Raw genomic sequence first — 14,124 nt, forward strand, 5'->3', positions numbered from 1 at the left:
ATGTTGTAAGAGCACTAATAGAAGATGATAGGAGGATGAACACAACTGCGGATTTGGTCAACATTGTGAAGAATCGTAAGCTGCAGTACTTGTGACATATAATGAGAAATCAAGGCAAATACGAGCTACTTCAATGTATTTTGCAAGGTAAAATTGAAGTATCATAATAAACATATTATGTATCCTTTCTTATTGTTCCATGTGCTGTCAGGCATTCCAGTCTAAGACTCAGGGGACACATCTAGTTTAGGCTCTGTCGACAAAATTGGGAATTGAAGGGGCAAAATTAAGTTTTTATTTAAGTTTATGGTTTTTTTATACTGAGATTTATTTTATTTAAACAGTTTAAGGGCTTATTTTGGACAAGAAAAACAGTTTATGTTAACCTAATTTCGGTAAGTTAAGATTTGATTCTTGTCCAGACATTTGACAGATTTTTTATATTTCATTCCTTTTGCCATTATCAAAATTGTATTTCCAGGAAAATTCCTTATTTCACTAACAATGTTCTATTTAAAAATAAATTTAATTAATATTCAGCTTCGTGATAAAGGTAAACGTGAAACACGTTATAGTATCAGGTTTTTGTGTGATTCTTTTTTATTTCCCCACCATATAAAAACCTTTTTCTAATGAGAGAGTAAATAGGTTTGTTTTTAGTCGGCCAATCCAGGTACTGGAATCAACTTTAATTTAATTTTGGTATCAATTTAGGAAGACTTTTTCGGTTACTTTTTTGGTTGTCATTTCCGTTTGGGGACCCCTCAGAATTCAATACGAATTCAGACCTGATAAGCATGTGTCTTTTTACATGACCATGCTGTGATACAACAGATTGGATTGAACTTGGAAGCTCTTTGTTCCCCATCATCCAGATTCCTACAGGAACAGGTTTTACTATAACCTTAATTTAATATTGTGTTGTACTTATTAGTCACATCAGATTTAGCCATACGGCCCACACCCTCCTAAGGGAAAAATTCACTCATCCCAGATACCTACGGCATCAAAAGGATTGAGCTCTGGTGGGACTCTTTCCATCGACGTCGAGAGTAGTACAGCTTTCTGCATGATCTTATAGATGTTCATTTAGACCCAGTTTTCTTTTATCTTTTCTGGGAGGTTCTTCGAGATGACTCCGGATTAGAAAAGCTTTTAGAATTAGCTTTTCTTTTTTCATGATTTGAGGGAAGGGTGTTTGTGGATTTTAATATCGTTATCCATGTTTTGTTATTTCTTAGCCCTTCTTCTATCCGATTAAATTATTTTGATGCTTATCCAGTGTTGGCGACACGTCGAGAACTAATCTCGGAAAACAACGGCCTAACAGCCCGAACAAACAGTTTAACAAGAAATTTTATGTTTATCATTGTAAATAGGGTTAATATTTTTATCATTAAATGGGTTACATAGATAATATGTTATTTTAGTACCTTTTTTATTCTTTACAGGCATCCAAAGGATTTCTTTTTCATAATATACGTCGTAACTTAGCGAAGTTTATTCTATATACTTCCCTGGCACCCAAATCTTTACTTTCAGTAAGAATTCCTCACAACTTTTGTGTTACTTTCATTTCCTTAAGTTTGTTATTGCTTTGTTCAATATTCTAATCTTTTACAGGCATGCAAATAGTCCTATTATATCCTTGAGTATTCTAATGGTCGCTCTCCTGCATTAAGTCTCTTTTTTTCATTTAGCCGAACACTTTTATAATTCCCTTAGTACATTCATAACATTGACACCGAGCATGTGTTCCTTTTTTCACCTTTTTGTTACATTGGCCCGTTGTAACGTGGGTCCTTTTTTATAGTTTTCCGAATCAAACACAAAGACTGGCAAATCTTGCTCATACAACATGTATATTTCTTATTATATATAATTAATGAATGATTTTGTCAGTAAATTAAAATTTCTTTATTAACATACACAAAAAATAAACAACATACACTTCAACAATTTTTTTTTTCAACAAAAACTAATACGCATGGCGGCAATTAAAGTATTAAGATGGTTTCCAGTTAGGATTGGCGTGGATCAAGATCTTAACTGGGTTGCCTTCTTGAGTCTTAGCGGTATTAAATGCCTTTACTGAGTCTTCTAGTTTATAGTGGTGGGTCACCAAAGGTTTGACATTTACTCTTCCAGATCTTACTAGCTCAATGGAGGTGGGGTAACTAAAAAATTAAAAAATGATGTAAATTACACAAAAGATCAGCATGTTAGTTATAGGTATACTAAATATGATTCACATTCATCGATGAAAACGTCTGTGCTTCCCTCCATCTCTCTCTCTCTCTCTCTCTCTCTCTCAGACTTCACCTATATTCGACTATAATAAATAGTGCCACTTGTCATTCATCAACCAACATTCCGCGTCCAAAGTTGAATATAAGCATACCCTAATTTCTTTCAGTTCTGTCGATCTTGAGCTTCCTGCAGCCAATTCATAGCGATTCTTCTGGCGTCGTCTGTTCATCGTGTAGGTAATCTACCTCTGCTTCTTCTGTCTGCTCGTGGTCTCCACACAGTAATTTTTTGGGTCCACCGCCTGTCATTCATTCTAGCCACAGAACACGCCCAGTTACAATTCATAGATGCTATGCGCTCTATGCCATCTGTAAAGCCTGTCCTGTCCTCCTTATTTCCTTGTTTCTAACCCTGTCTCTGAGAGTCAGTCCAAGTAACGACCGCTTCATTATTCTTTGGGATGCTCTGAGTTTGCTTGCTGTGGAATGTGCAACTTGTCCTTATACTTTCTAAATCCAAATTATGTTTTTCCTTTGTCATATTTGGAAATAATTATAAGATCACGAGATCCTCGAGAGAGAGAACATCTTTAATATCGATATTCTTGATCTATAGTACGACAATATACCCAGACACCAGTTCTAAACTAACATAAACATAAACGTAAAGTATCACTTACTCGTTAACATATCTGAATGTTCCCCTAACGTCAACTTCTTTGATTAAGGCGTTAGTCAATGGAAGAGTCATTTCAATTTTACCTAATCCTACAAGTACTACGCATCCATTTGTTCCAGTTGCCTAAAAAAAGTTATCTCTATTAGTAATTGCATAAATATAATGTATCACTTTAACTTCTTTAATTATTTTACATAGTCCAATAAAAGTTTGAACGTTTGAAACGCATTTTAAGCAAAAATAAATGGTTGGAAAGTATGATCTTCACAAACAGTTGCATGAGAGAGTGGCAACCAATTATACATTTAGGATTTAATATCTTCTATAACGAAATATAAAAACACGGCAATATAAGAATAAAGTGTTTTGTCTGAAGGTACTGTAACACAAAAATGAATCATATAAAATTGAGTCGTTTCTCTTATTCCATTGAACTTTTTTAATTAAATCATATTCTCGTCAACTTTAAAAGAATTTTTATGTTTCTAACTAGCATATGGAATTGTTATATCGTTTCTGAGTTGTGACAAACTCGTTGATTTTTGAAGAAATGAACTTCTTTATGTATTTCTTGTATTTTATATAGATACATCAATAAAGGAGGCTCTAATGGGGCAGTGATGCGTCTCAAAAAGCCTCTCCTACTCAAAAGTCAACGTCACCTTCACGTTGGTCAACCCTGTTATCACAAACGAGACTTTGGGACCGAATACAGGCAGTATATTCTTAACATTTCGCATTAAGGAAATGTTGCTGCCCTCCAGGATCAATTTCACCTGAGGCTTGTTCAGAAGGTACAGTCAGTAGACTCGGGCGCAGCAGGCTATTAAACCTACTCATCTTAAATTTGTTTTTATTGAGAATGAAAACGGAGAGTCCAACTTTTGTTCCAACCACAGTTTAGTTTTGGCGGAACCATCTTCCCACATAAAAACATCTACAAGGTACATGGACTGCACCTGATCATACCAGAAAAAATCAAATAGACCATATCGCCGTATCAAAAAAGTGGAGATTATATCTGCTTGATGTACGTAAATAGAAGGAGACATCGCAAGTGACCATAACTGGAACCATCAAAATCAAGATGGCAAAAACAAATTTAGCGATACACCAAGCCAAGATACAATTTAGACAAACTAAAATCTCTCATTAAGAAGAATGCTTGATGAATAGCTGGGAAGCTTTGGTAGATATTTTGATAGAGATAGCTAAGGAAAAACTGGGTAAAAGGAAAAAGGGAGAAAAGGATGGATATCAGATGAAACTTGGAATCTTATAAACGAAAGGAAAGAATGAAAAAAGATATTTTGTAAGCAGGAATTGTGGAAGAAAGAGTGGATAGACAACCAGAATATGAAGCAATAAATATAAGAGTTAAAAGGTGGACAAGAAGAGACAAAAAAATGGGCTGAAGAACTGGCAAAACAAGCAAAAACGGCAGCACAACACAACAGGACTAGAGTACTATACCGAATTACTGGACGATTAACAAAAAATGGGCCCAACAATTCGAATATTATAAGATTCAAGACAAAGGAACTACAACAACAGATGATTAAGTAGAGAGATGAAAAGTGCATTTTCAGGAGGTGATAAGTACACCCAGAGATCACGTAGATAAAATTTAGACTCGGAGAATGTAGATTTACATATATCTTGCTAAGCCTATCACATCTTTGGGAAACAAGAAATCCCCCGGAACAGACAATATTGCTGTCGAATTACTAACTGCTCATCTCTTGCTCCCCGTAATCAGAGAGATGTAGGAAACAAACCGTCTTCCAGCAGGCTGGAAAAAAGGTAACATTATCAAACTTTCTAAAAAGGGCGACCTCCTACTGTGTAGAAATTGAAGAGGATTGTACCTCATACTTGCTTACCATTATAAATAAAATTCACAATAATATCATACTGAATAGATTTACAAAGCTGAATTTCAAGCTAATCAAGTAGACTTTATACTAAAATCTTGTTGCATAGACCAAATCAACACTGTGAGAGTAATAATGGAACAATCGGTCGAATGCAACACCTCCTAATATCTGGATTTTGTCGATTTCGACAGTGCCTTCGGTAGCTTATCACATGCTACTGTGGAAAATTTTGGAGCCAAAAAAAATCCGCAAAAAATTAGGGACGTTATAAAGGTACCACATGGTATGCTTACCACTGAGGTGGGAAACATTCTGAAGACGTTTATTGGCTTTGTGTTGGACATCGTAATGACTTATAGTACGGTGCTGTTACCGAATTAAGACATAAAGAATGACAAATCGTGTTTCTACGACATATCCTGTCGTACATAAATACATCAAAGCAATTGAAAGCTTTTCTATATATATATATATATATATATATATATATATATATATATATACAAATTTTAAATACGATACATAATCATTCCTAACCAATGGAAAGTTAAAAAGAGCTATCCAGGATACATTTATTTACGTGGTTAGATATATTATTGTATTTTACAGTTGAAGTAAAACATTGAAAAAAATGGACAAGGAAGAAGAAGAACATTTACTTGGTAAAGAATATGAAAAGGTGTACAGCTACCTATATATGTACTATGAAACAATCTTTAAAAAATAAATTTGAATAGATAATATAGCGCATTAGAAAACTATTAAACTGTTTTTGATGCTATTTATACGAAATAAATTAGATAATTTATTGATTAAAATTATTGTATCTAAAACACTGCTTATCCTTATTATAAATCTTAATTTTATTATATGAATAAATATATGCTGCTGTGTTATTTTTGCTATTTGACCTTCTCACTGACTTTATCTTAATTAGTAAATTTGCATCCATTGCTCGTTGTGCAGTAGGTCAAAGATAAAAATTCACAAATATATAAATAGACATGTTTTTATATCACTGGATCATAAACACTATCTATAGGATAAATCCATTGTTTATATTTTCGGATTTTTTATTCCGTTATTGATACAAAATGGAAGCACAAATCACTTTTTGTGGAAAATAACAGAGTTTAAGAAAAAGCAGACAAGTAACAGATGTAATTGTTATTATAGTGCAAATCAAGGAAATGCTCTGGAAAATTGCCCACATTTGCTTTACCACAGAGTCTGTAGCATCCACTACGTCTGTTGCTTCATCCGTTGTATCTAGCGCTCCCGAAAATGTGCCGTGTAAATCTAATTTGTTTAGCCCCCCTCTTTATATCATCCGTCCAACGTGTCTGAGGTCTTCTCCTATTACTATATGCCTGAAATCTAGGAAGCCACTTCATTATCCATTTAGTCCATCTAACGTCATTCATTCTTGCCACGTCTCCCGCCCAGTTCAACTTCATATATGCGATTCTTTCCACGGAAACTCAGTTTTCCAAAGACTTTTTAGTCAGTGCTAAAAAGTCTGGAACAGAAGTCAATATTGGGAGCAAGCACTGTTCAAAAAGCTTAAGAAGTTTAAAAAAACCATATTACCGAAGTACATGGGCACGACTCTTGTCAAAACATTATTTTTTAAAGTTAATTTAAAACAAAAACTTTTAAAAAATTGAACACAAGAAATCTAATGCAAAAAAAGTAAACGTTTTATAGTTGCCACAAATTCTGTTTATAACTGTTAATGTAATGTAAACATGGCAAGGAAGTGAAGAAGGAAAAATTAAGAGGTAATTGGCCTAGTAAAGAGTAATAATTATTTAAGTAATTATTATATATTCCAAATTAATAAAGAATAAATTCGACACGGTTTAACGTATACATTTCAAATTAAAAACAAAACAATTGACCCAGTTAACACAAGCCTGAATGTTTAAAAAATTACGACACTTAGACCTTGTTGGAAATTAATACAAGGTACGAATTGTTAAACAAGTGAGAAGAATTGAGCTGACTAAGAAGTTTTACATAGCGTGTTCCAGTTTAACACATGGAATAGATGGCATAATCAGCGAATACATAAAAAACGGAACGAAGCGGGCCAGAGTTCAGTAATAGCGCGGTGCCTGAGAGGGCCCCACGCGAGGGGCGGACTAGTGGGAAGTGGTCACGCCAGACGCTCCACGTCATAGTGTGGAGATCGGACGATACGCAGACAGTGGACGCGTTATTTAACTCGACGGGATAGTGTGACGTATAAGTGTCGGCAACTGGAGATTCGAAGGTTCGCAATCTCAAATCCCTGTAGACTGGAGGCGTATTCCCTAGCTAGAGCCTAGATACGCGAAGGTAACTAAGATCTATATACTAACCCAAGGTATATCTAATAATACGGAATTGTCCGACCTTTAATTCCTTGCTTGTCTCTTCTCGTCTCCCTTCGGGCCTGATCGAACATTTTTGGTCCTAACTGATATTTTGTAGTGTACTGTATAGTTAATACATCGTAAACTAGAAATTTGTTTTTGTTATTCCTAGCCGTTACAGGTCGAGACTAGAAGAGATACACATTTCACTTATGCAGTGCTCCGGCTTCTAACGTAAGCCCATAGCCTCTCACTCTTTGCAGGACCTGAGACCGAGAAGTCCTTAATTCCCTTCCTTTCCAGAAAGATTTCCCTACCCTCTTGTAAATCCGCGAGGGCGGAACCAGTCAGTCCAGACTAGTGGAACCAGTAAGCCTTGCCCCGCTCGCAGGGATAAGTATCTCCTAAAAATTGTAGAGGCATTGATAAGGACATTGAGACAGACGTCTTCTACAATGGTGACAGCCTTTATCAGAGTCGAGACAATTCATTAGAGGGTCGATTCATCTACAGCTTCAATCCTAAATTATCACGCTTAACCCCCCCCCCCCCAATGTTGTTAGATTAATAACTGTTTCATACAGTAGATAAATCCCTCAACGTTCACGTGGATGTTGGGCATGGATATAGATATGGAAGGTGTCACAGATAGAATAACAAGCCAATGTATTTATTTTGAAACAACTACACGGTAAGAGAGAGAGGAAGAGAGTCACCACCCTACAAAGATAAGCGCTTCCAAATATGACCGGAGTCTTGAATAGTACAGGAACGTCATCTTTAGAGGCTATCACAGGTTTCCCTTGCTGGAATGATACATTTCGGCGATAGCCTTCATAACCATCCTGAGATTTAGAGCACACAATACTTGAAGGGATTGAATAGTCATACAAATAGCACTGGGACTATACTTCAGGAATCCATCCTTCAGATGAACTCAGATATGATGACAACAGAACTAATCTTCAGTAAGAAGATTAACACAATTATACCAACTGTAGAATAAAAAGTCCAAAACATTAATGTAGACTTAATATGGTTAACCCTCCTTCACACGGGTGGGGTCTATCAGTACAACTATAAATGAAATTGCTTAATTTTTTAAATTTTCTTTTGTATTTTTTTCCTAGACCTGGTGTACCTTTTAGTAGCACTGAATAGTACATTTTAGCATAATTTGGTAAAATTGTATGAATCCCTTCAATCGCTACCTGCAAAAGTATCCTGACAGACCCCACCCGTGGATGGGCGTTTCTTGTTTTGTACTATGGCTTGGTTAATATTGCAGCTATAAATGCATTTATTATATACTGAGATCCAATAATACGAATGCAGAATTTCGTTTTTCTCGTCGATTGTTTCTTTAGGAAGTCTTTAGGAATTGCGTTAGTCCAGAAAAATATGAAAATACGAGCCCTAAATATGCGTATATAGAGAACATCACAGTTACTTGCTGCATAATTTTCTGAAATTGAGCAAATGACGAGGGATGACCCAGCCCCACGAAAACAGGGATGTGTAAGTATTATATAAAAAGAAAAACTAGGTATTTTTGCCAATTGTACAAAAACTGGTTATGTATGGAACATATAAAAGCATTTTGTGCTGATCATGTAGAAAGAAAATTTACATAATTTAACCCCCTCTATTTTCTGTTTCTAATTTTAATTTTGGATGTATCCTTTTTAAATCCGTAAAATAGTTTCGAAGAGATAGAGATAGAGAAAACCGAATACCTAACAACAGAAAACAAGGATATGAGAAACCTAGAGATAGACGAGGGAAGACAAATAAATGGAACAGATAAATTCAAGTATTTAGGAACCATAATATCGAACCAGGGAACAACAGAAGAAGATATAAACAACAGACTGAGACAAACAAGAAACTGTATAAGACAACTAAACTCAGTGTTGTGGGATAAGAACATTACGATAAAGACAAAAAAGAGAATATATAACACCCTGACAAGAAGTATCCTGACATATGGGTCCGAAAACTGGACAATAAACAAGAAAAATAGCGGTAGAATAAGAGCAGTAGAAATGGAGTTCCTGAGGAGAAGCTGTAGACTTACAAAAAGAGACAGAATTGAAAACGCAGAGATTAAGCGGAGAATGGGAGTTCAATCAGACATAATCGACTATATAGAGGAGAAGAGACTATCCTGGTACGGCCACGTCAGAAGAGCGGACAGAGGACGCTGGATAAACAAAATCACAGAATGGAGCCCGATTGGAAGAAGAAAGAGAGGAAGACCCCGAAGGTCATTCAGAGATGAAATCGACGAGGCTATGGAGAAAAGAACCCTGCGAGATGGAGACTGGAATGACAGGGAAAATTGGAGAAAACGGTTGAGTGAAGGAAGACAGTGAAAACTGTGGAAATCCTTAGTAGTAAAATAGTTTCGAAACACAATTCAGATAACTGCTAATTTCTTCAGATAAAGAAATCTTGACTGTCTTTTTAATTTTATTTTTGTATCCTTTTTACTTGTATTACTGTAAGTATATAGAATAATAATATTGTCTTCTTTTATATTTTTCTTTTGTATTTTGCCGTTCATGATTTTTTTAATAAACTCTTGTAAAAAAATAATGGTGTTAGTTATTTCGCAGTAAACTATAAAAATATACATTGATAGACATATTATATGTACATTTAGGTAGTACAACGTTACATCAGTAAGTTTCCTTAAAAATATTTAAAAAAAAATTTTTAATAAGAAGAATATTGTTTTAAATTTGGTCCTGATAGACCCCACCCGTGTATTTATGTCACAAGAAAGTCACCCGTGGAATGGAGGGTTAACTGTTGGATCTAAAACTTCCCATGGTACTGGATCAGGAGTCTTTGAAGCTGAAGTATTTGGTTTGGTGGCCTGCATTGATGAAATCCTTAATGGAGACCCCAAATCAAAGAAAATCAACGATTATGCAGATAGTCAAGCGGCTATTTCTTTAATTTAAACTGTCTTTAATATCGGTGCTGGGTCATTAAGTGGTGCATAGGAATGAACGAGAAGATTTGTTGGCAAAACAAGGCTCGAGCGAAATCTTTGTAGGCCCAGAACCATTGTGTATCATCACCAAAGATGCAAGAAACGAGATTCACAAGTGGCTGATAAGGAATCATCAACAGAAATGGAGAGCCAAATCCAGACATCCATAAGAAGAGATACATACACATCCTATTCTATTGCAATGTGCTAATTCATATGAGGCAGGAATTCACTGGTCAACTGAGGATTGAACCTGAAGAGATTCTTAAATTACCAATCAGAAAACTGTTGCCTTGAGGCTACAGGACTTGAAAAAAAAAACAGGATTTAATACAAGGATTTGTGACCAAGTGCCAGATAATTAACTCTAAAACTCTTATCTATAATGAATTGTAGAAGATGGTTCTGAATTAATAGACACAATTTGAACGAAAAACTAAAATCAATAATACATGTCTTAGACCTTCTTCTTCTTCTTCAGGTTCCTTCTCCTATCGGAGGTTGGAAATCATCATCGCTATTTTAATTTTATTGGCCGCGCTTCTGAATAATTGTAATGAGCTGCAACCGAACCACCCTCTCAAATTTCTTAGCCAGGATATTTTGCGTCGTCCTGGGTTTCTGTTCCCTTGTGTCTTAGACCAAATATGTCATATTCCTTACGAACTAAACAACTATTAGAATAGTATCTTAACATAAACATTCCCAAAACCTTCTAAGATGAACACTTAATATTCATATTACACTGAATTACATTTGAGGGAAAATCAACACAAAGGCCTTCTTCCCAGAAACCATTTAGAATATAGACGTATAGCTGACGAATTATTTTTCAAGGTATGTACAATAAACAAATTAACACTTCTCCAAAAAGAAATGAAAAAAGAAACCGTTGATGAGTTTTGTAGCCAAATTTCTAACCATATTGTGAGTTAACCGAACACCTATTTAAAATTAAATATTTAAAATACATTTTAATGTAAATAGTGTCAAAATACTTACGGATACACAAACTCTGACACATTGTTCGACTCCGGTACAGTCAAAGCTCTTATTTGGTTCTTGTCCCAAAAGTTGGATTACTTTTTTGACGATGTCTTCTTCAGACATACCCTTTTCGATTTTAATGGTATAATCTGCTCCCAATTGTTTAGCCATCTCTAATTTTACGTCCAAGATATCTGCAAATATAATAAAAGTATAGCAGAGAGCATATTTTTGGTAGCAAGATCGTATTAACTGAACAATAAATTGAAGGCACTAGAATATAATAGACTCATAGCAAAATAAAAAGTTGGTATCCAAAGTCAAGGTAAGCGCTAATATCCTGCAATTTTGCTAATAGAGCGCTGTTTCTGAGATAATTAAAAACCCTTAGGTAGCATATTTCGACATAAACTTTCAAGCTTTAATGAAATTTACAAACAAATATAAATACAATAATAAAGTGTTTAAAAGGCCCTTAAACTTAAAAGACCCTTTTAGTAATGTATTATGTTTGGGGCTATAGTATACCATAAACGAATAAGTTTTCATTTAAACTATTTCGAACCAAACTACACTTTCCCTTCAATTCTTTTCTGCCGCTAGCATTCACAGATAAACCCCTTTTGTCAATGTTATTGTGACGTATTATTTTATTTTTGGTTAGAGACGATATATATCTTTGAAGTATTTTATTGAATATATAACCTTTTCTTACAGCTCATGGTTATATATGTCGATTAACATGATTTTTGTTGATAATTTGCTGATATGTTGTCTGACACGTCCTTTTCTGTCTCAAGTCTTTCTCTGTTTCAAGTATTTGAGAAAAATGTTTGTTTAGTTTGTTTAATATTGAGTTCCTTCATAAGTTTCAGGTTAAAACTTATTGGCGTTCATTTTGTTTTACAGTTTACCTGTACTCCGTGTTTCTTGTTTTTATTTGTCAATGTGTTTTTTGTTCTAATTAACTATCGTTTATCTAATGCATTTTTCTACCATTTATATCCTGACCCAACCCCAATGAAGCTCCTGACTTGAGCAACGTGGTCTTCGTTAAGTATTGTGAACGAGAAGCTTTTTAATATCAACTTTTGTCAGCTTTTTCGCGACAACTGTTAAAAATATATTTGAGAGCGAAATATTTGGGCAGTTCCAAAATCCCAATTAAAGTAGTACGAAGCTCATAAGTTAAATAAAATGGAGGAAAGAGAAAGTGTTTTGGGAAGAAATTTATTGCTTCCAGGACCGGCGGGCATGTTTTCGACGCTGAAGTACCTGAGGGTCTTAAAAGTACCCTTGTTTTGGACGCTGCCGGAAGGATTATCGCAGGTACCAGATATTAGATATAATTAGGGTTTAATGATGGTCATTGAAATTTACTTAGTTACTAGTTATTAGTTTGTCAGAGAATAGTGAAAAGTGAACATGGAAATTTCAACGTTAGTAAGTAATCGTGGTAAAATTTTGCTCAAAGTGAACAGTTTTACTTTTTCTCAAGATAAAGTACTAAAATCTGGAGAAACGTATTGGAGGTGCGTAAAACGGTCGTGTAAAGCGAAGATATTCACGAAAGGGCCAGAAAAGTTAGTGATCCGAAGTAATCTAGAACATAATCACGAGTGTGATATCAAGACGCTTAATAGACAGATTGTGCGTAGCAGTGCCAAAAGGAAGGCTAAGGATAATTTGACCGAAAGGCCGTCCAAAATCATACATAGTACGTTAAAAGAAAATGTAGATTGCTTGAGCCACATGTCTGTTAAAGACGTTAATTTAATACGAAATCAAATATACAGTGAACGGCGAATGGCTCAACCGAAACTGCCCAAAAGTAAAGAAGAAACTATTGCTGCGGTAAATATTATGAATATCAAAACACTTAAAGACGAGAATTTTATATTTCCGGTTGGACTAAGTTCTAACATTATCATCTTCTCGTGTAACACAATTTTTTACCATACATGTATTTATCAATGGACATTATATACCATTGTGTTATTGTTTACTTCCCGACAAATCGGAACAAACCTATATAAAACTATTTAATGTTTTGAAACGCAAATGTGAAGTAATTGGTCTAAAATTCAATCCAAAAATCATTTTCTTCGATTTTGAAATTGCTATCCACAATGCTGCGCGTTTTGAATTTCCAAATGTGCACATTAAAGGGTGCCGTTTTCATCTTATGCAAGCTTGGTATCGTAATATCGGTGGTTGTGGCTTAATTCGGGAATATAAATTGGCAGACAGTGAAATATCTAAATGACTGAAATATATTTTTGGGCTGCCATTTTTACCTCCCTCAGAAGTCGAAGAATCTTTCATATATGATTTTATGGCTATTCAACCAAAGGATTCAAAAATTGAAAAGTTTTCCGACTACTTATTGGACAACTACATTGGCGACCACGCAACATTTCCGTCGGAGATGTGGGCTGCGATGAGCGAGAGTTTACGATTAACAACTAATGCTTGTAAATCGTTCCACTCGCGTTTTAATGATAATTTTTACCATGCTCATCCAAATATTTTCCATTTTATTGATGTTTTAAAAAATTTTCAAACTGAAACTTACATTAAAATTAATAGTGTCTGTAATAGTGAAAGTAATAGACTTAAAGATCCAAAGAGTAGAAAAAAAATTATGTTCGTTAGAAATAGGATACATGAGTATCAAACTAACTGTATCGATCGATTCCATTTCGTAAAATGTATGTCGTATTTATTTCAAAGTGACAAATAAACCTTATCAAGCTTAATCTCTAGAATTTTATTACCTGACTTTCCATTTACATTTCAATTACACCCAGCGTCCAAATCATGTATGCAGAAACAGGTAATTTTATTTTTCAGTGTCGAATTTTAAATTTAGCGTCCAAATCATGCACGTCCTCAAGATAAGCTATATCTTGACAACAACACCAACTATATCAATCAAACGAGAAATATATAAAAGAAAAAAGTAATGTAAAGA

At 34.7% G+C, this 14,124-nt stretch overlaps 1 protein-coding gene across 1 annotated transcript in view; it reads right to left on the reverse strand.

Annotated features, from left to right (window-relative positions):
- Positions 1–1,902: 1,902 nt before the first annotated feature.
- The window catches only part of LOC140446045 (sorbitol dehydrogenase-like), a 50,303-nt gene continuing 38,081 nt past the window's right edge, over positions 1,903–14,124 (reverse strand). The window contains exons 7-9 of the mRNA XM_072538552.1: positions 11,166–11,344; positions 2,930–3,051; positions 1,903–2,177 (exon numbers count right to left, since the gene is read on the reverse strand). Of these exons, the coding sequence (XP_072394653.1) occupies positions 2,006–2,177; positions 2,930–3,051; positions 11,166–11,344 (473 nt within the window). The 3' untranslated portion in view covers positions 1,903–2,005. The remainder of the gene's footprint in view (positions 2,178–2,929; positions 3,052–11,165; positions 11,345–14,124) is intronic.

This window comes from Diabrotica undecimpunctata, chromosome 7, assembly GCF_040954645.1.
Source record: "Diabrotica undecimpunctata isolate CICGRU chromosome 7, icDiaUnde3, whole genome shotgun sequence".
In the NCBI taxonomy this organism is placed as follows: domain Eukaryota; kingdom Metazoa; phylum Arthropoda; class Insecta; order Coleoptera; family Chrysomelidae; genus Diabrotica; species Diabrotica undecimpunctata.